The sequence below is a fragment of the Pleurodeles waltl genome, chromosome 8 (genome assembly GCF_031143425.1).
Source record: "Pleurodeles waltl isolate 20211129_DDA chromosome 8, aPleWal1.hap1.20221129, whole genome shotgun sequence".
Lineage (NCBI taxonomy): Eukaryota > Metazoa > Chordata > Amphibia > Caudata > Salamandridae > Pleurodeles > Pleurodeles waltl.
The window spans coordinates 119,217,129-119,239,677 of record NC_090447.1 but is presented as its reverse complement, the minus strand read 5'-3'; the positions used below and the strand labels follow the sequence as shown (position 1 = coordinate 119,239,677).

The 22,549-nt window shown below is 40.8% G+C and overlaps 1 protein-coding gene across 2 annotated transcripts in view; it reads left to right on the top strand.

Annotated features, from left to right (window-relative positions):
- The window catches only part of LOC138249793 (retinal guanylyl cyclase 2-like), a 361,038-nt gene that overhangs the window by 252,769 nt on the left and 85,720 nt on the right, over window positions 1–22,549 (top strand). For both annotated transcript variants that reach the window (XM_069203899.1, XM_069203897.1), the window contains exons 11-13: window positions 1,278–1,427; window positions 9,537–9,685; window positions 21,226–21,389. In XM_069203899.1, coding sequence (XP_069060000.1) covers window positions 1,278–1,427; window positions 9,537–9,685; window positions 21,226–21,389 — 463 coding nt within the window. The remainder of the gene's footprint in view (window positions 1–1,277; window positions 1,428–9,536; window positions 9,686–21,225; window positions 21,390–22,549) is intronic.

The following is a 22,549-nucleotide window of genomic DNA, read 5'->3' as shown; positions in this document are numbered from 1 at the left end:
CTAATTTACTTTCCAGCCCAAAACCTTTTTTGAGCTGGAAAATCACTGGAAAGCAAAGCAAAGCAGCCCATAGCGTTGCTTTGCATTACTTAGCCCCAAGGGGGCATTCCATGGGTGGTGCAGGGGCGTTCCCATGCAAACACCCAAGGTTTTGAGACAAAACCCTATTTTCTAAAAAAAAGTAGACAGAGTTTTTCATCCGAAAAAAGTGCACATTTCAACCAGGCGTTATCACAGACAAATGCTTTTATTTCTCCTTTCTTTTTTAACTTTGCACATGTGCTGCACTGACCTCACACATACAAAGTGAGAACAGTTTTAAAGTGAATCTAAGCCTTGTATTTTGTACTCGAAGAGTATCCTTGCAGTGCAAAACCAATGTTAGACTCACACAAACACTCTTGTACTACAGTGAAAAGGTGTGTGTGTGTGGCGCAATGCCTCAAATGTCTGTGCCGGCACTAAGGAGCGGGAAGGAGAGTGCCATATCTCTGTATATATGGTGCTCCCCTGCTCTCTCTTCACGCAGTGCAGCACATCACATCACAGCGTTTTTTGCTACTGTGCATGCACTGCATGAGAATTTTGCAAATCTGGGCCTCCATTTTAGTCGTTTCCTACAAAGGAAACTGACTTTATCGGTGTTACAAACAATTTATCTGGCATACCCTAAACAAACTCCTAATTTCCCCTTTTCCTCTTGGAAGGTTAAAATATGCCATAGCTACAGGGTTTCATCAGGTGTGATTGGAATTTGTGGTTAGAAAAATCATCATTTTTTTCAAAATATTTTGTAGGTGCACATAAGGTATTTTTTAATTGCATTAAATTTGCGACTATATATGTTCACCTATGCTACATTGTAATCACAAGGCTACTTCTATAACACTACCCTGTTAAAACTACTTTCTGTAACACTGCCCTGTTGAAACCACTTTTGCATGTGGATTTTGCATGCGAGCAAAGTCTCTGTGTGATACATACAAGAATGTGTACAATACTTGAGTGAGTTTATATGACATGTTGTGAATTGAATGTACATTACTCATGAGTAAAGAACAATCTTTCCAGGCACGTATATATGGTATACATGGAAAGTGCTTTGTGTTTTGGCCCATAATGCATTCGCATTTTTGCAATTTCAATGCAGGTAGTCAATGCAGGTTCTCAAAGGCAAGGGCAGCAGTTCACTGTTGTTCTGTAGTGCCCTAGAAGATGTTTTCATTACACTTTGTTGGGACACCTTGTAGTCACAATTGAATGGTTTTCTTTTTCAGAACTGTTTTGGACGGCTCCAGAATTATTGAGAGACCAATCTCTTGCCAGAAGAGGCACTTTTAAAGGAGATATTTACAGTTTTGCTATCATTTTACAAGAAGTAGTTGTCCGTGGTCCACCATATTGTATGTCAGGGCTTGCTGCTGAAGGTATGTGTTTTCAGAATAAAATGCTTCCTAGATTTCTGTCTTTCTAGAAATGTATTCAAGAACATAGTCACTATAAGGCTTTGTTTTGTTTGTATCGTATGGTATTACTTGGTTTTATTTAGGATGGGCTTCTTATTTTAAATACCTTATGAGTCATTTAATGCACTGTGGTGAACTGAGGGATCATATCAAAATTAAATGATTATGCTGAAGCAATTTATTACATACAGATTCCACATTTAGTACAAATAGATAATTTGGGAGTATCTTGCCTTACCAACATTACCTCATGCTTTTTTCACGTATTGACAGAAGCCATTCACGGTTACGGAGATGTGATGTGGAAGTTCTTCTTCACTGATGTGGGAGCTCTGTGGCACTCACATTCTGTGCTGAAATCAAGTGTGGCACATTTCTCTCATTTTGTCAGAAATATCAATAAAATGCTCACAAGCACTAGGGGACTAGAAGTGATTGAATCTTTCACACTAGAGCTCACACTCATTCAGCTTCAGATTGTTCACGCAATAGCAGTGCCTTACCCTACCACACTCCTCCATTTGTGGTTGTCTTTTGCACAAGTCTCCTCTCAGAAAAAAATAGAATTTCAATACAGGCACTTTAATTCAATGCCCAATGGCCAATGAAGTGATGTGAAATCAGACTTAGATAAATTCAAAAATAGGAGAACCATCAAGTTAATAACATTTGGACTTTAAATGGAGGACCATCAAGTTAATAAAATATTTAACTGTCAATTAAATAACGTAAAGGCCTGATATACTAAGGAACATTCACAAACCACGATGTACAATTTGGACACCAAATGGTTTGTGAAGAGGTGTGCAATGTGAAATGTGCCCATGTAGTACTGGGTCACAATGCAAACTGCACATTCAACTGGAGACTCCTCACCAAGAGGCTCATCCATAAAAACTGAGGGGCATATTTATAGTCCCCTAGTGCCACCTTTCGCCACATTAACGTCATTATTTTTTTATGTTAATGTGGCCCAACGAAGCCGAATTCCCTGCGCCATATTTACAAAGTGGCCTGACTTTGTAACCCTTCGCGCTACATTATGCATGCTCCAGGCATAATGTATGCAAAGGGAGCAGTCCCCATTTAGGGGAGCGGGAAATATGGCACAAGGAAATCTATAAGATTTCCTTGTGCCATTTTTTAAAGGCACTTTCAATGCATTCTCAAGAGCAGGCGTTAAAAAGGGGCTTCCATTCTTTAGAATGTGCCCCTATGTACTCTTCAGGAGTAGCGCCAATATTTTGCCACTACTCCTGAAGAGTACATAAATAGCGTCATGAGAAATTATGGTATTGCCCCCTACCCTACGCCATGGTGTGCCGTATTTTAAATACGGCGCACACATGGTGGCAGTAGGGGGGCACTGAGGGGCGCAGGAAAAGTGAGACGGACTCGGTGCAGCACCACTTTCCATAAATCTGCCTCTGAATACTATAGACTCAAATTAAGCCCATTCAGAATGTGACTTTGCCAACACGATTTGGGTGTCAGAGGTTCCCTGTGCTCCTTGATGTAGCAGTAGCCTCCTCAGATGGTTAATGGACACCATTCAGGTTGTGTCCTAATGTATCTGGTGGCTAATGAGGACAAAACAAAACTAAAAAAAGCAATGTAACTTATTCTTCTCCATATCTTTGCCTGGTTTAGAACTTAACCTATATTTTCTCATCTTGGATTCTAAGTGTGTAGGAATAAGAATCTGGTGTCCTATCTTTTTATGGGTGGAGACTCCACAGTCATAAAGATACTACTAGTAAAATATCTTTGTCAATAGCAAACAATTGTTAAGTTACACAAATGTGTAATAAGTTTACCTTTATGAGGGTAATGATGAAACTGACAAGAATGAACCTCTGTCCTGAGGGATCAGTTCTGTTTTCAATAAAAAACAAAAGAACCCTTTGTTGGATTTGACATCCTTGGTGTGGTTTTCACCCAACTTTTTGCCTTCAATCCTTTTTGTTTTCGCTGGCCATAACATTGTGCACACTTTATCACTGCTAAGTGCTTGTGCTTTCTCTCTAAACATGGTAACATTTGCTTTTACCCAATTGACATATTTACTTTTACGTGTAAATCCCTAGTAATGTGGTATAACCTGTAGCAAGGGCCTGTAAATTAAATGCTACTAGTGGACTTGCAGCACTGATTATGCCACCCAATAAGGTAGTCTTTTAAACATGTCTCAGACCTGTCATTGTAGCCCATTGATAGAGTTCTTAACAACCTTTTTGTCTTGGCAAAATACACTTTTTGCCATACCTAACCCTTTCTTTTACATATAAGTCACCCTTGATAGGCCTTAAACAGGCCAGAGGGGAGGGTGCAGTGTATTTAAGAAGTTGGGCATGTTCATTTAAGTTTTACAAGTCCTGCTAGTGAAAAACACATAAATCAGTTTTTACACTACTGCAAGTCCTTCCACTCATATAGTATGGCATTGGGTTTACTTATTACAATTAATATGTTAACTTTCAATTGAAAGCAGTTAAGAATAGCAAGTTTGGTGACTAAGGAATTGTAATTGAAAACCCTGTTTAATGGTAAAGTCGTATTTTAAGTCACAATTCTGAAAATGCCACGTTTAGAAAGCTGGCATTTTCTTGTCCTAATCATTTGATGCCTGCATCCTGAGTCACATGACTAGGACAAGAAAATAGCTGGCAGTTGGTCTTTGTGTATTACTTCCAGACAGTGAGACAAAGAGGAGATAGGTGTTGACAAGACAGGCCATCTCTGACTTTATGAGGGGGAGGATCTGGCACCTACCATACTTGCACATCACAAAGGCTCTGCCTGAGCACATTCACAAAGGGTTTGAATTTTTCTTTTTTGATCCAGGCAATCTGGTATCTGGGTAAGGAGGCAAGAAATTCCAAGTACCTCTGGGGGTGGAAACCTCCAGAACCTTCTTCTATTTCAAACTGGGCACAAGGTATACATATTAGACTCTCAAACCCAACTCTTCAGTACACCTCTGGACCTGTGGAGGCCTACTGTGCTGCTCTGAAAGAAGGACTGCTACTCTGCTGCCCTGCTACTTGAGAGAAGGTACAAGACCTACATTTTTAACCCAGGATCACTACTTGGTTGGCCTCCTGATCAAAACCTCAAGGAGGGACAGAAAAGGCTCCAACAACCTTGAATCCAGCACCAAGTTGTTGTGTTGCCTTACTCTGTGTCAACAAGGCATTCCATGGGTGTTGCGGTGGATGTTCCAATGCAACATCCACAGATTTTTAAGCATTCCCAGATTTACAAGGATTTGTAAATCTGATAATGCATAAAAAGCTTACACCTCCCCAGGGGAGGCATGAAGGAAGCGCAACGAGGAGAAATACCTTTATTTCTCCGCATTTTTCCTTTTTCTATGTGTGCTGCATTATGCAGCACACATAGAAATAGGAAATAGGAAAATGCCTCTCTGGGTTGATTTTGTGCAGGAAGGTGCCCCTTCCTGCACAAAAACAATCATCCTCGCAATGCAGACATCCTTGTACAATGGTGTCTGCGTTGGCGCATGGAAGTCCATTGTGCGCCAGTGCAGGGGAAAAGGACAAGAATGCACTGTATCATGTAGACACTGTGCATTTCTACCCTTTTCTTTTGACACAGACCCTTTGTCAAAAGATTGTAAATATGCCCCATAGTACATAGGCATGTGTATATCAAGAAGGAGAGAGGGGTCTACGACTAGGCTAGTTGTTGTTGGGGGAAGTTAGGAAATTTAGACCACAATTTTATTTAGTCAGTTTTAATTTAGCTGTCTCTGACCTCTGTAGATATTTTATATTTTTTTCTTTAATGACTTTGGATTTTTTGTATAGTGACCACACCAAACCAAAAGACAGATTACGCATTTGGCAGATGTTGAACACCTGTCGAAAATTGATTAATGTCGTGTCCACCCCTTTTAGAGTAAATATTCCACACCAATTAGATTGGGTATACACTCTAAGTAGGGTGGAAGAATATATGTATGCACCATAACTTGGTGGAAAGGATATTTTTGAGTGTACATACTGTATGGAGATGCAGTTAGAGAGGGAAGGGAAGACTCATAGAAAGTATATCTGTCATTGCAAAATAAAATGACATGTTAGTATTGTAGTGTGTAAAGTTGAATCAAGGGAACATTCCTAATTTGTTTAGGTGTTGCAGGAGGTGTAGCCGAGGGGTGGCATACAGGTGCCACAGTTTGTTCTGTGTCTGATCTATGGCCTTTGGAAGAATAGTGGAGGTAAATAACGGCCACTAAGTTCTTAAAGACGAGCTAGAGAAATTTATAAAACTCATACTACAGTAATGAGTTAACATCTCACTAAAGAATATAGGATTGTTTCTGTAAACCTAAAGAGTAACCTCAAGTACAGCTGTTTGGGAGTTATGAAAAAGGCTAGTAGAATTGTTTTTAAGAAGACATTACTTCTGATTCATAAAGATTGGTATATAAATACATTGTAGTACTCCTGTTTTACTCATGAATTCAATGAGTAAGCCAGGAGTACTCCTGACTTGTTTGTTACTGGCCTGCTCCTATAATTCAGGAGCACCACAACAGCAAGATACGACATAATCTTTGTGAATCAGGCCCATTCTTTTAAGTCATTCCTGAAAATGGCATGTGAGCTATTAGTCATGGCACATTTGCTTCTTGAAACTCAGAAGAGGGAGGTCTTTGTGCTAATGAGTGTACATAAACCTTCAGATGTCTTGACATTTTGAGCAAAGTAGTGTGGGGTGAATCTCTGAATTGTTTTATACACCATGCTTTTGTATGAAAAAACAAAGTTTGATGTATTCTGGGAATGTTACTTTCAGTGAAATGTCAGTATCATTGATTGTACAATATGCGCTGAACATATATATGTACATGTTGATGCAAAAGCTCCTAGAGGTGTTTTAGATAGAGGGTAAAGAGAGTTGAGGCAATTGTGAACCTTAAGAAACCCCCTGTCATGGCATAGGGCTGAAAAAGGTATTTGAAATCTTTATTCACTGGTCTGAATAGGTCAGTTAGGTTGGAACCAACTGAGTACAGTCCCATTGACATGATTGGTACAGTCGCATTCAACTTTTAATGTATCCAAGAAGATTTCAAGCTGCTGTAAGATTTAAGAGTTACAACAGGCAGGAGTAGTCCTTGTCAGGGATAAAGAAATCACCATTTGCTACTTGAAACGTTGATGTTACAATAATGCATCCTATTTTATGGCCCAATTAGAAGTCATCAAGTAAATTGTACTCTAAATTGGGCTGTGTCAGTTGAGAGGATGCCAAGCCTTCAAGGAATTTAATTTTAAAAGGTAAACTGGAGGCCAGCTAAAAGTTATTGCATTTTCAGGTTTACAGTAGGTTTTATAAGTAATGAAATTATCAGTCCATTCTTGAGACTTTCAGGAGATTTACTTTAAAAGTAAATGTATCCACTCAATTCATCCAAATGACCAAAGTAAAAACTGATGTTTTTCATGGTGATGTAAGAGCAGGACCTTTGAAATTGTTTAGAGGATTATTAATTGTTGAGATTAACTCACTTTAAGAAATCTCCTTCAAATGTTGAGTTGGACATTTTATTTTTTTCTATAAGCAGCGTTTCTTGTTTTTGTTACTTTTTATAGCATTTTTACTTCCCCTATTGATTTTGGTATGTTGACATTCATTGTTATTTAGATGTATATTACATATTTCTGCTCCTAAAAACGACTACTACAGAGTACTTTCACTAATTAAAAATTAAAGGTTTTAATTGAATCATATTATTTTTCATTAATGGATAAGTTGATAACAGTATTGCAATAGCTACATTTGTATTATTTCTACCCTTTACTCAACTGCCTTCTTTGCTGTAATGGTATCCTGGGCCATTTTACAATGTAATAATTGTGGAATTTCCCTATATATTTCTTGTACAGGGTTTTCTTAAAAAATAGTGTGACATAACTGTAAATATTATTCCCTACTTCTTATACATTTGCATATTTAATTTTTTTGGGCAATTCTGTAAAATTCATGAATAATCCAAGAGTAGGCCACACCTACAAATACACCAGTAGCTGTGAATCAGCAGGGGCATAGATTCACAGGGGCTGTTTGGGGTGTCACACACCCAAAATAAATGTATTCTTTTCTTGGCAGTTGTCTGGGAGCCCTGATTTTGGACTGCTATGTGTTGATTTTTCTCATCATTCTGATTTCATTAAGAGGTTTTAGCTTGTTCATGTCTGGATCAGGAACTTAAATATATGTAGTGACTGGTTTACCATAAAAGTAGTGAATACGCACCCATATAAGTTCTCTGTGAATGTATGCAACTTTACTACTTTTTGGAATACGCAAACATTGGCAGTAGTAAGCTTGGAAAACTGTACCAGTCTCAGGTTTACAGGCATACTACTGGCAATCAAATACCCTGAAATTGACAGATTTAGGGCCCGATTCACAAAGGTAAATTTAGATGTTTAGTCTATACTTAGACCAAAAGTCTAAGTTTATGACTTTTGGTATTCACAAAGGGCATTTATGTGTAGTATCTTTGCAACCGCACTCAGAAAGGAGATTCCACTCCAGGTGTGGAAAGTTCACTCCGCAGCCAGAGTGGAATATACACCCTGAGTGAGGATGTAAAGATACTACTCGTAAATATCCTTTGTGAATAATCAAAGTCATATACTTAGTTTTCTGGACTACGTTTAGCCCAACAGTCTAAGTTTGCCTTTGTGAATTGGGCTCCATGTGTCTGCAAGTAGTCTAATCACAGGCAATCACTCAGGGTGGCGTTCCAAATTATCATTTCTCACCGATTGTGCTATTCTAGACTGATTTAGGATTTGGTAGATGGAGTAAAGGTAGACAGAGTGGTGGAGGATTGTATAGAGGACACCCTGCCTTTAATCCACCCTCAAAATGTAGAGACGTCCGTCTGCCCCGCTGACATCCCTATACATTGACAGCACCCTACATCATGGTGGGTCTTGTCAGTGTGGGAAAAGCTTGAAGGACAGCTCGATCAAACATGATGGGTGCCTGTCAAACTTTTCCAAAGATTTTTATTTTCCAAAAACAAACTCCTAAAGCTGGAATTTGTTTTTTGAAAAATAAAGAACTAATGACCCCTTCATTATGGTAGTAATGTCCAGGGTGTCCCTCACCACCAGAATATACCTGGCAGTGGCAGACTGTTAAAGAAAGCCATCTGACCATCCATGCTACATAGGATGGACAGTCAAATGGCTTACCTCCAATGGCCTCAACTCAGTTAGACCATCTGAGGACCTTTTAGACTGAAGTTTACTCCATCAGCATAAAAATGTGTGCTCCACCTGACTCAAAATCAAGCAGGGAGACCTGGAGTTTGGTGGATGCAGTACTCTGTCTCCAATGTGATTGAGTATCCTGTCCACCAAACTCTAAATCAGCCCTAAAGGCTCAACTAATGCAAATTAGTACTGACCCTAATCCTAATTGAAACAGTCCATCCTGAAAATTGGACATCACCTGTGACGCACTGCTTTTTTTAGTTGGGAAATTTGAGATTCACACTACCCTGAATCTCACTCATTAAGCTATGCCACTGTGAATCAGCCTCACATTTTCATTGATTTGAAACAAGTCTTTACATCAGTGCATCAGTGCTTTCTCTGAATGCAAAGGGAGAAATACACAAATTAATTTAGGAGTATGTGAACTAGTACAGGAGTACTACTTCACATAGTTATAAAAAACCTTTATGAATTGATCCCAACGAATCAACTAAGTGTAAGCATTAAGATTTTCATTGAGTTGAACTCTACAATACATTTATGAGATGAGAGACAAACATCTGCTAAACGTTGATTGTAGATGATCAACTATGCAAGCTGCTTTATCCCCAGAAATGTTACATGGCAACCAAAACATTGTCACCTTTTTCACCTAAAATAGCAGTATGCACATCCACAAGTGGCCTGTTAGTTATATATAAAACCCGGAACTAAAAATGAAATACAAATGTAATTCATGCCATGTGGATAATGGATGCCAACTGTCAAGTTCCAGAGACTTTATAAAAACTGCTTTTTATCACAGAAATTATAAGAAAGGTGAAGAAACCCCCGCCTCTGTGTCGACCAACTGTCGCACCAGACCAAGCCCCATTGGAATGCATTCAGTTGATGAAACAGTGCTGGAGTGAGCAAGCAGAGCGAAGGCCTACGTTTGATGAAATCTTCGACCAGGTTGGTTCATGAAAATAAAGACTCTCCAATTAATTTTGCTTAGGTAACATGGAAGAGATTCACCTCATTTTAGAAAAGATTTTCAAACTATGTATAATATCATACATTTTATGTGCTGAAGTCCATGGGCCTGATTCCCCACGATTTCACTGTGACTTACTCTAATAGAATTCCAGGAATTTAGGAGTACTACTGGCCTACTTTTGGAATTCAGGAGTGCTACAAGAGTAAGGGCCAGATGTATGTAGGCTTTTGCGCCTCGCAAACTGCGAAAAACGCCGTTTGTACGATGCAAAAGCCCTCATGCGATGCAGACTCGCAAAATGTGTTTCAGACTCGCAAATAGGAAGGGGTGTTCCCTTCCTATTTGCGACTCGCACCGCGATGTAAGTTGATTTGTGACCGCGAAAGCAGTCGCAAATCAACTCGCAGTTACTATCCACTTGAAGTGGATGGTAACTCATTCGCAAACGGGAAGGGGTCCCCATGGGACCCCTTCCCCTTTGTGAATGCTCACAAAATTATTTTTTCAGAGCAGGCAGTGGTCTCTGAAAAAAACCGAAACAAAAGGTTTCAGTATTTTTTTCTATTTGCAGCTCGTTTTCCTTTAAGGAAAACGAGCTGCAAAGAGGAAAAAAAAACTGCTTTATTTAAAAGCAGTCACGGACATGGTAGTCTGCTGTCTCCAGCAGTCCACCATCCCCGTGAGTGCCGAGACTTGCTATGCACAGCGAGTCGCAGAAGGTGTCTGAGACACCTTTCTGCATCGCGAATTGCGAATTGCGAGTTGCGAGTTGCGAGTTGCAATTTGCGAGTCGCTTTGACTCGCAAATTGCAACTCGCAATTTGTGTTCTACCTACATCTGGCCCTTAGTCACAGCAAAACATGTGTGAATCATTGTGTTTGAGTAAGTCTATGATATTCCTGCCTTATTGATGGGCATGTACATGCTGAAGTGTATAGAGATGCACATAAGGTAAAATATTCTGTTCTCTATCCTCACATTTGATCACTTTCAGGGGAGACTGTTTGGGAATCAGTTACCTAAGGTATAAAATAAAACATGTCATTTGAGTTAGGGAGCCTGATCCCCATTTACAAAGGTCTATGAACATCTTATCAGAAAATGATTTAGCTAGCAAAGATTTACAGATAAATAATAATGACAAAGGGTTCTGCACTGTACTTGAATGAGATGGAGATGAAAAGAGAAAAAGAGATAGATTGAGACAGAGAAACACAGTAACAGAGATAAAGGTGCAAAGCGGGAACAGAAGAAGAAAGAAAGAGATAGTATGTTTCTTTATAACTCATGAATTCCCTGCATATGTGTTCAGTACAAGTGTGCAAATGTATCTGCTTATTAGTGGGGATAAATGCATCATTCTTCTTATTGGGAGGAGATTTTCTCAGGGGCTAGAGCAGTCTACCTGGAAACCTCAGTTAGAATCTCAGGGTCTGCACTTTTCTCAACATTGAATGATTCTGGGCAAATTAATTAATCTCCCTGTGATTTAAAAATGTGAAATGTAATGTGTATCGAATGTATTTGTGTGATCCCCATTTGACGTACAAGACCTTGTAGGTCGTCTCCTAACCCCTCATGTAATGTATAGTTTAGCTCTGTTGCTTCATAGCTAGGTTTATGCTATCTAAATATCAATACATAGAAGGAATTGGAGTACTAGACTCTGCGCAACAGAGGACATAGTCCTGATTAAGATCTTGGCAGATGGAATACTCCATCACAAATGTGATGGATATTCCATCTGCTCTATTACAAGTCCCATAGGTTATAATGGAACTTGTAGAACGGCAGACAGGATATCCGTCACATTTGTCTTGGAGTATTCCGCACTCTAAGTTCATAATCAGGCCCATAGTCTTTATGTTTTTAGTAAATGAACTACAATTTCTCACACACTAGTCTTGCACTCAGGTGCCATTATCCACATTACAAAGCCCAAGTTGTTTTCATTAATTTTTGGAATGTTCTTTATTTTCTTTATTTCCTTTTAACATTCATTTTTTTGACTGCCTCAACTATATTCATTGTTTTTAATCTCAATATAATACCTATATATATATAATATATAGTTGCCCCTCTAATGTCTGGAAAGGCCACAGTATATCATTGCGACTGGCGCAAGGACATGAGTGACAATTACCATAACTATTTTTAAAACTATTTTACATCACTTTTTAGGCATGATTGCAGAGGGATTGTTTTATATTTGCACATTGCTCTTTGCACTTTACATTTTGGGTACAGATTGGTGGCGAATTGCTCAAGTGAACTATTCATGACAGTATATCATGGTGGCCCGAGGGAAGGCGCGATTTATAGTTACCTTAGGGCGGGAATTATAGTTACTTGAAATAGCTCTAATGATAACAGCTGAATTTCCATGGTTTTGTGCATGCAAATTCTGAACCTAACTATGTGAAGCCCCTTCCCCTGCCTTCTCTTGTCTGTGGCCAGCCCCAACCCCTCACTTCTGTCCTGCAAAGTACTTTGTGCATGTCCCTGCTCTCTTGCCCACCATGACCATTGTGATGCTGCTAGCCCTCCTTTAATGTCTCGAAAATTACTGGACAGATTTACAGCAAATAACAAAAAACATTCTTTCTGAGCTACCTTTCTGCCAAATTTTGTGTAATCCCGTCCAGCGGTTTGGGCTGCAGTCAGATTCAAAATCCCTATGGGTTGACCCCACCCCTTTTTCTCGGCCCCCGCTTGACGGATCACCCTGTAACTTTCCTTGCATAACAACAAGACCCAACACAACACTTATTTTGGAAAATGTCGTGGAGATTCGTCAAATGGTGGTAATAGGATATATATATATATATATATATATATTCAAAAAACAAGATTCTCTTTCTGTTTTAGCAAGAGAAAACCGCACTCTGTCGTTGTGCCAAAAATACCTTAACTTTTAATACATTAGTGAGATCATAAACAAACTGTTTTTTTGTTTATGATCTCACTAATGTATTAAAAGTAAAGGTATTTTTGGCACAACGACAGAGTGCGGTTTTCTCTTGCTAAAACAGAAAGAGAATCTTGTTTTTTGAAAATATGGTTGTCCTGCCTCAAACCAGCACCACCGGAGAATTAAGTGCGCCGTAACACGCAGATCAGGACATCTTTTCTTTCATATATATATATATATATATATATATACACATATATATGTGTGTGTGTGTGTATAAATTATGAATGTATATATATATATATATGTATATATATATATATATAATACATACATAATATATGTTTTGTACTAAAAACACAAAAAGTAACCAGTTATATTTAGCAGAGCCATGCACTGCATATGAACTCACATATTACATCACTCAAGACATGTTCTATGATGTCATTTATTACATCACCGATGACATCTCATATTACATTGATGACATCAATGATGACATCACTAACTGGTAAATTTCTATGGTTTTGTGAGTTCAAAACATTATGCTGGCACTTAACTTTTCATCTAACTATAACATCACTCTAACCTTTGTTTATTTCATTGAAGGTTCATTAAAAACAAGGTGTCTCACCTCCCCAAAAGATATTTATAAATAGAAGGGGCAGATATGGCTCCACATCCTAAGCCAGAAGGGCCCCAGGGAACCCACCCCCCAGGGCCTTTAAGGGGATGGGGCACCTGGCCCCCTCCCTGAGCCACTACTGGCCCCAAAATATTACCAATTATATAATAGAAGATGTCATGAGTGATGTAATATGCAGGGTAATTAGCAGTGTATGGCAAGGGCACAAGTTATAGTTACCTTGGGGCACACGTTATAGTTACTTGAGATAGCTATATCTAGAACATTTAAATTTCAGTGGCTTTTTGAGTTTGAAAAGTTACATTGTTACTAAACATTTCAACTAGCTATAGCATTACTTTAACCTTTGTTTTTTTCTGTGAATTTCTAGGTTTGATGTAAGGCAATATTTAATTACCATACATAAACCCCCCTGTCATGCATGGCCTCAAGCTGTGTGTGACAGGGGTGGAACCTGGCAAGCAACCAGGCCCGGCAGCCAACTCTTGTAGGCAGCCAATCACACGTTGTGCAAGCCTTTGGTAAAAACACATCAGGCCCCAGAGGAAGGGGTTTCTATTGCTGAAAATGGCTCTGGGAGTGGGCCACATGCCCTCCTCTTCTTCAAAAATGCATTGGGCCTCAGGAGATGAGGTCTCCAGGACCGAAATTGTCTGGGGAGGGGTGCTGCATGCTCCGCCCTCTACAAAATGCACGGAAACCCAGGGAATGGTGTCCCTAGTGCTAAAATCGGCCCAGGGAGGAGGGCCATGCATGCTCCCTTCCCTCAAAAATAAATAACTCCCCACCTGGCACTGGCCCACCCAAGGGAGTGGGAAAAACAAGCATTTCCTTTTTTTTGCACTGATTTGCTGATCCACTGGGAATTTGCAGCAACATCAAAAAACAAAATTGGGCCACAGGTGGGGTTCCTCTGGGACCCCACCACCAGGCCTAAGGGGTCAGGGTATTCATACCCTGCCCCTCTCAGTCTTTTTTCACTTTTTTAGAACTCGGGAACAAGTCCTTAGGTGGCAGCCACCACTTCCTGATTGAGGTGGTAGCAGCCAATCAGATCTCAGCCTGAGAATTGTTGGGATCCGCAAAGGCTCAGCTTCCCTAGATATACAAAGATTTTGAGCATTAAGTGCTCAATAACACATAACTGATTTACATCAGGTTACAAAAAGAACACTCTTTCTGGTCCTAGATCTAGCTTCCAGCCAAATCTGCTAAATCCATTCAGCTGTTTATGCTGTAGCTTTGTCTATAGTTCCTACGGGAAAATGAATGGGGAAAATGAGTTTTGGGACACCCCTGTTTTCTCAGCCCCTGTTTGACAGATCACCCCAAAACTAAATATGCGCAAACTCATCAAAAAGTAGCACTTTTTAGGAATGTTTTGTTGAAATTTGTCAAATGGTGGCAGAGTTATTGGCAAGACAAAAAGTGAATTTCCTATGGAAACATGATCCTAACTGTAACTACCCAGTGGCAACCACCATTAATATATGTATATATATGTATATACATATATATACATTTATAAATACATATGTGTTACATATAAAAAAAAAAACAAATTTTAAACAAAGGCCCAGGGTAGAGTCACCCTGACCCCTTATCACTTAGCTCTGGTGCTTGCGTCCCAGACAGACACCCCCAGAGCTAAAAATAATTGTTTTAAAAATGTTTGCTGCAATTTACGGCTGATCCAGACAAACGTTTTTAAGAAAACAAGAACGGGCTCTTGCACTTCTTTTCTATAGAGCCCTTGGGTGGGCCAGGTCCTGGATGCATTGATTTCTACATGTGGGGGGCCGCCACATACCTGGAGCTTTGCTTAAAATGAATGCGGGGCGCTCAGCCCTCCCACAGCCCCGGGAACCACCACCTCCCCTGGGCTTTTTCAGCTAAATGTGTGGGGGGTCGCGCTGCCCTCCTATGCCCCGGGGACCACCACCTCCACAGGGCAAAATGCTGTGTGGCCTCCCTGGAGCCCCGGGGACTGCCACCTCCCCAGGGCATTCAGCAAATTGTGTGCAGGGGGCTGTGCAGCCCCTGGCAGCCCTGGGGACTGCCACCTCCCTGGGGTATTTAATAAATTTACTCTGGAGACACCGCACGGCCCCCCCTGCAGACTGGGGGACACCACTTCCCGGGGGCAAACACCAAATACAATAGAATGGTGGGGCTGGTTTGGACCCCCTGCAGTCCCAGGGACCACCACCTCCCCAGGGCTATTCTATTTTGTAAGGGGGCCATGAGGCCCCCCTCATGAAGCCACTGATGGTCCTGGGGAACGCCACCTCCCAAGGCCCGCTCCTGCTTTGCCCTGGGGTGTCCACCCCGGGTAATAGCTCTTTGGTGTGGCTTTGGTGCAGCTTTACAGCTGCCACCAAGTCACAGCAAGCACTCCGGTCCGATGAAAGGAGAGCTGTCAATCAGCTCTCCTTTCATCAGAGCGAAGTTTCCTGCCATGGAGATGCAGTCACACACATAGAGGAAACTGCTTTCACAGAGAGGGAGCTGCTTTAGGAGGTGGGGAGCCATCTGGGCCGTGGGGGCCTTCAGGGTTCCCCCACGATCCCCAACATTGTGACACATGGCCTAGTCCCAGGGGATGGGGCCCCCAGGCCCATGATCGGCCCTGGTGAGGGGGTCACACAGCCCCTCTCCCAAAAAATACCTAAAAAACAAATTAAATAATGCGGATGGGTCCCAGGGGATGGGTCTCAGGGGCCAAGATGGGCCTTGGGAGGGGAGACGCGTGGCTCCCCTCCCCTAAAAAATTTAATAATTAGGCCAGGCCCAGGGAGATGGAGTACCGGGGGCTGCGATTGGCCTGGGGAAGGGGCCCGCGCAGCCCCCCTCCTAAAGAAAATATATACATTTAGGCCGGGTCCTGGGGGATGGTGTACCCGGGCCAAGATCGGTCATGGGAAAGGGGGCGATGCAGCCCTCTCCCCCCAGAAAAATTAACAACTAGGCTGGGCCTCGAGGGATGGGGTCCCCATGGCAGAGATCAGCCTGGGGAGTGGGGCTGTGCAGCCCTCTAACCCCCCTTTGGCCGGGCCCTGGGGCATGGGGTCCCTAGGGCCGAGATCAGCCTGGGGAGGGGGGCTTTGCAGAGTTTGGTTGGTATAGGGGTTGGCCACAGGGACTGACTGCCGTAACTAAACTTGCCCCTTTCGCCATGCATTGCTAATTACTTCACAACTTACAGCACATGACATCTTTGATAACATCACTGATAGTATCAATATATTTGCAGTAACGTTTTTTATGAAAAAACTGTGCATAGCGGGTCGAGAGTTATAGTTACCTTAGGGCATGTGTTATAGTTACTTGAGATAACTCTAACTATAACAGGTGACATTGTACATTTAAAATGTGAGACTAACTATAACGTTCCTGTAACCTTTGGTTTTTTAAGTGGATTTCTATGTTTCTATGTTTAATTACAAGTTGAGTCATTGAAATGAAGCATCACTATACCAGATATGTGTACATACTGTACGATTAATTATAACGTGCCTTTTATTTAAAATAATAGAAATTACAAATACTTGATAATTTTCAAACATAACTATGTTTTGTTCTCTAGAGTACAATGTATGTAATCAGTCAGCAAAGAGAGATAACAATGTTTTCCCAGGTTCTTTCTAAAGTTGCCAGTTTGGATAATTATTTCTCTAGTAGCAGTCATGTTGTTAGGTTCTTTTGAAATTTCAATGAATTCATTTTTTGCCTACCATGACTGCTTTCTGTATTCTTAGTTTTTCTAATGAGGCTCAGATACACTTTTAAAAATTATTAATTTTTCTTCCAAATGTATATATTTACTGAGTAAGTAAGCAATTTAGCTGGGACAACAAAGCAGTATAAGTTTGAATTAGCTTCCTATTTAGGCACAAACATTTTTCATTTTTTGAGGTGTCAATAACATTTGAAATTAATCTGCTGTTGTTACAATCTACTAGGTAAATCAATTATGGACTCCTATCACGTGTACTATAAAGTGTTAGGTAACTTTCTTCAACTTAACTCCTCCCACCCCATCTCTGCTTTTCCAAGAGCTCTTCAACATACTAAATCATTTCCATGCATTATCCCCAATTCAGTTTGCTTTTATTCTAAATTATTTTGTGCAATAAAAAGCAATCAGTAGAAGTCTGATAGGGCTTGATATCCAGAGAGAGATCAAACTGCCAACAGTGTATTACATCAGGATTAATGTGTGTCTTGATGAAAACATCAAAACACTCATAGAATAACTTGTCCTTTACTGCACTAAAGTTATTAAAATACAAGTGAATTTGATTTGAAAAATAGTGAATCTGTAATTCCTGGGGTGACAAACTATACAGGTAACAAAGGCACAAAGTGAGATAATAGGGCGAGGGAGTGAATGAATGTTGTTTGGTTCTGCCAGTCCCTTGTGTGGGATAATGTGAAGTATTCTGAATGTGATTTTGGTCCTAGTACTCTTAGGCCCATATTTATACTTTTTTAGCATCGCATTTGCATCATATTGGGACGCAAAAGTGGCGCAAACTCACAAAATATAATTGTATTTTGTAAGTTTGCACCTCTTTTGCATACACAAATGACGCAAATGTGGTGCTAAAAAAGCATAAATGTGGGCCTTAGTGCATTCAATAGGAACATGCCATTGAGAGCGCAGCACAGGAGTAAGATTAGCGGGTACTGGATGGTACTTGAAAGTAAAGAGGATGTTTTCGTTACCTGTTTAGTGAATGTTAAAAACCTTTTGTCTGCTGAGTCACAGTATCCCACTAAAAAAATAGGAGGGACAAGGGATCTTCATTCAAATTTCCTGGTGAATGGGACAGAAGTGGAGAAATAGATTGGGTGAGTGGGATGAGAAATTGGTCAGGTGTTAGAGTGAAAAGAGGAGTGAGTGCAGGGGTGACAAGGAGGGGGAGGTAAGTAAAACAGAGCTATTGGTGGAGGCAAGCATCTTCTGAGAGTATATCAGGGTCTCAAATTGCAAATTAGACTGGGCAAGGATATCACCTGGTGCTTGAATCATAACTTTACCATTTTTAAAAGCAGAGATAGATGTATTCCTATGAATGAGAATAGAAGGTGAAGTAGTTTGTTTACTTTTGTTTGTAGCGTTTTTCGATTCAGTCGCATCTTGAGGACGGGGCTGGAGTAGAAGAAGTGATCTTTTTGGAGTGTGCCTAGTCTTCCGCTGTTCTGTTGGTCAGTGAGGAAAATTTCCAGAAACTCTCTAATTACCTCTTGTTCAAAGTTCTTTACATCCTCCTTTGAAAGTTTGAGTAAAAAATGATTTTGGATTAGGATGGACAGCCTTTTGAGGGAGGGCGTGTCTGAGTGTATCATAAAACAAAAATATGATTGTGTGGAGTTCAGAGTTGTGAGAAGCCCAGTAGAAAGCAGTGGAAGACAAGAGTATGGACTAGGCATTAAGTTAATTCAAATAATCATCAAATCATATGATTTCTCAAGTACAATTAAAACACAAATGAATCAGTGACAATCCTCATAAGATCAGCTCAAAAATACAACATCTTTAACTTTCAATAATATTGCTCAATGCTGAAGAGATTCATATTGAATTAAAAGAAGCAGGGAAGCGTATATAGCACAAAAGAATCAAAGGGCAAACTGAATATTTGATGTTGTTCATACAGATTCTCAGCATCTAAACATAAGGATTTGTAATTAATCCAAAATGTCCAATTGCCTAGTACATCAACAGTGTTTCCACTCACAGTTAGTTGTTATTTCTGCATCCAAACCTAGTCTGAAAAGGAGAGCCTCTGTCAATGGCAAAAGTGTGTCCACTGAAGTTGTGAAACACCTCAGTCAAGAATGAAACAGGTAATAAGAGCCCCCATCACCAGTCCAGTACACAAATTAAATCAAAGGGTCGTGACCAAGCATGAGACGCATGTTAAACAGAGGCATCAGTACAGAAATGCAGTGAAGCTTCCCCATGGAAATTTGAGAACACCTCTTTGACATATGCGGAGAGACTGAGGTGTCACCCACTGTCCCTCGGTGATGGGTCTCTTACAATCTTCCTCCTGACTTCCACAGAGATGCACCCCCATGCTGAAGGCCCATAGGGGTGAATGATTTTGCATTTCCCAACTTAGGAATTCGCAACTTAGGTAATACAAATCCAAGGGTGCTGGGGCCGAAGGCCCCCTGTGATGCACCTCCCCCAAATAAATTGTGCACATGTAAAGCGCACATATGCCCTATGGGCATGTGTGCGCTACATGCCACTTTTAAAAATGAATTTTCAATGCATTTTAAGAATTGCACATGGTTCCACCAAATTTGAATTTGTGGTAATTGCATTTAGGAAATGCATGATGCATGTGCATAGGAAACCTCAAATTCCCTATTTGCAATTTCCTATTTAGGGAATCTCAATTTGCGATTCCCTATTCAGAGTTGCAATTTTGGGGAATCGCTAGAAATTGCGTTTCCCTAAACTTGCACTGCAAACAGTGCAATCGTGTGATTGCACCGTTTGTGAATGCAAAATATCTTGATACATCTGACGCTTAGTGCTATTCATTAGCGCAAAAATGCCCCCTCACGTCCAAATGTGAATAAGTATTTTACGGTAATAGCGGTAAATGCTACAGAAATGAATATTGAGTGTGAGCCACTCATGCTCGTTAAATGTGATTCTTAAGGAAGGATTTTCCTCCAACTCACTAACGGCATTTAGCGCTATTTTCCAAAATGGAAACAAGGATGCATTTAGCACTAAGAAAAGGCACTAAATGCAACGAAAAAGAATAATGAGCATGAGCAACTGCTTGCATTCACTAGATGCGGCCTTGAAGTAACATTTTTTCCTTCAAATTACTCTTAACTATGCGAGCAGGAGCAGGAGTAATCAAGTAATTTTTGGTAATTTTTCAACAAAGAGTAATTTGGAATTACTGAATTACTCCAACTACACTGGCATAATCAAAATATTTCCCAGGTCTACTATTTTTTCACTAAGTCCTATGACCTGCAGGTGATAAACCAATCAGTTGTGCATTAACCCCTTGAACTATCTACCAGGAATCCAACGTGACCCTTTATTACCATGATTGAAAACGTTATCCTGAAGGTTTTACAGAGCTCACTCCAGCAAGTAGATCACCCTCCATTGCTATTGTATTAAGATGCACAGCTGACGCCTACGTGTTCCACCTAGATCTCTGCAAGGGGTGCTCAATGTGTTAGCTATTTCACCAGAGTGAGGATTTCATAATTTTGAGCAGTGGGGAAGATCAGAAGAAGACATTGTGATCTTAATTTAGCATGGCTACAGGCCAAGTCGGGGACCTCGCGCAGTACAAAATGGGTTATGGTTTTGAAACATATGAACACATAGATTGAGTTGAAAGAAAGGGTGTCATCCTACAACATCTATTATGTGTGTCTTCTCGTCAACTATGTCTGTTGCTAATATTGTTTCTTCACATCTCATCAACAACATATTAATTAGTTAAACAGATGTTTCGGGGGCTCTTATTTGGTTATATTAGAAGCATCATTGTGCACCGACAATGGGACTGTTGTTTCTAAAACATACATTTTCTAACCCCACACTGAGATTTTTGCTTCAGTTATTAGTCGCTAACTTAGAAATATTAAAAATAAACAGGTTATAGTTTATATCAATATGCAAACTTCTCACTTTTGCTCAACATTTATTCTAATAACACTTAAAGACTGTTTGTGAAAGCTTTGCTTATGTGTTTTCCATTCTGTTTTGTGTTTGTTTTTGTATACAAAGGAGTTCTGAAGGGGAAATCTATCTGTAGAACAAGTGAGCATTGTACAGTTCACTATGAAATAGTTTGTTACTGTATTTGCATTACGACAGTGTTTCTGTATATCATATTACCAAGTTTATAATTAATTGTTGGTAAGTTGGAAGCAGTAAGTAATGAGACTAATCCTTTGTCAGTTTAAAACTATCAATAAAGGCAAGAAGACCAACATCATAGACTCCATGTTAAGAATGCTTGAGCAGTACTCCAGTAACCTAGAAGACTTGATAAGGGAGCGAACAGAAGAGCTAGAAGTAGAAAAACAGAAAACTGAGAAGCTGCTTTCACAGATGTTACCTCCGTAAGTAATACAGGTTTAACCACTGAATTTACAGGCATTTACGCATACAGAGCTCCAAAAGCTGATGTGAAGATGTTTTAGTTTTTTAAAAGATAATGCTATTATATGGTATTGTCCAGCAACATATTTTCTTTTATCTGGAGCAGAAATCCTTATTACATTCGATGTCTGTTTCTCTGCCTACTATTTATGATGTTTGTTTCTGTCTACCATAGTTATGTTTTTATTTAGTGTGTGTAATATATTTATATATATATATATATATAGATAGATAGATAGATAGATAGATAGATAGATAGATAGATAGATAGATAGATAGATAGATAGATAATGATATATATATATATAACCTACTGGCAGTCAGGTAGGTATAGTTAGGACCATGTTTCCATAGGAAAAGCGTTTTTTGACTTGCCCATATCTTTGGCACCGTTTGCCGAATCTTCATAAAAGTTTCCAAACAAAGGGGGTGATTTTAACCTTGGCGGACGGCGGAGGCCGTCCGCCAAGGTACCGCCGCCAAATGACCGCACCGCGGTCAAAAGACTGCGGCGGCCATTCAAACATTTCCTCTGGGCCAGCGGGCGCTCTCCAAAAGAGCGCCCGCCGGCCCAGAGGAAATGCCCCTGCAACGAGGACGCCGTCTCAGAATTGAGCCGGCGTAGTTGCAGGGGTGCGACGGGTGCAGTTGCACCCGTCGCGTATTTCAGTGTCTGCAAAGCAGACACTGAAATACTTTTTGGGGCCCTCTTACGGGGGCCCCTGCAGTGCCCATGCCATTGGCATGGGCACTGCAGGGGCCCCCAGGGGCCCCGCTGCACCCCCTACCGCCATCCTGTTCATGGCGGGTTTCCCGCCATGAACAGGATGGCGGTAGGGGGTGTCTGAATCCTCATGGCGGCGGAGCGCGCTCCGCCGCCATGGAGGATTCACTGGGGCAGCGGTAAACCGGCGGGAGACCGCCGGTTTACCCTTTCTGACCGCGGCTGAACCGCCGCGGTCAGAATGCCCTCGGGAGCACCGCCAGCCTGTTGGCGGTGCTCCCGTGGTCGGTGACCCTGGCGGTCACCGGCCGCCAGGGTCAGAATGACCCCCAAAGTGTTGCAGTGATTCTTGTTGCTCATGGGATGTTTCAGAGTGATCCATCAAGCAGGGGCTGA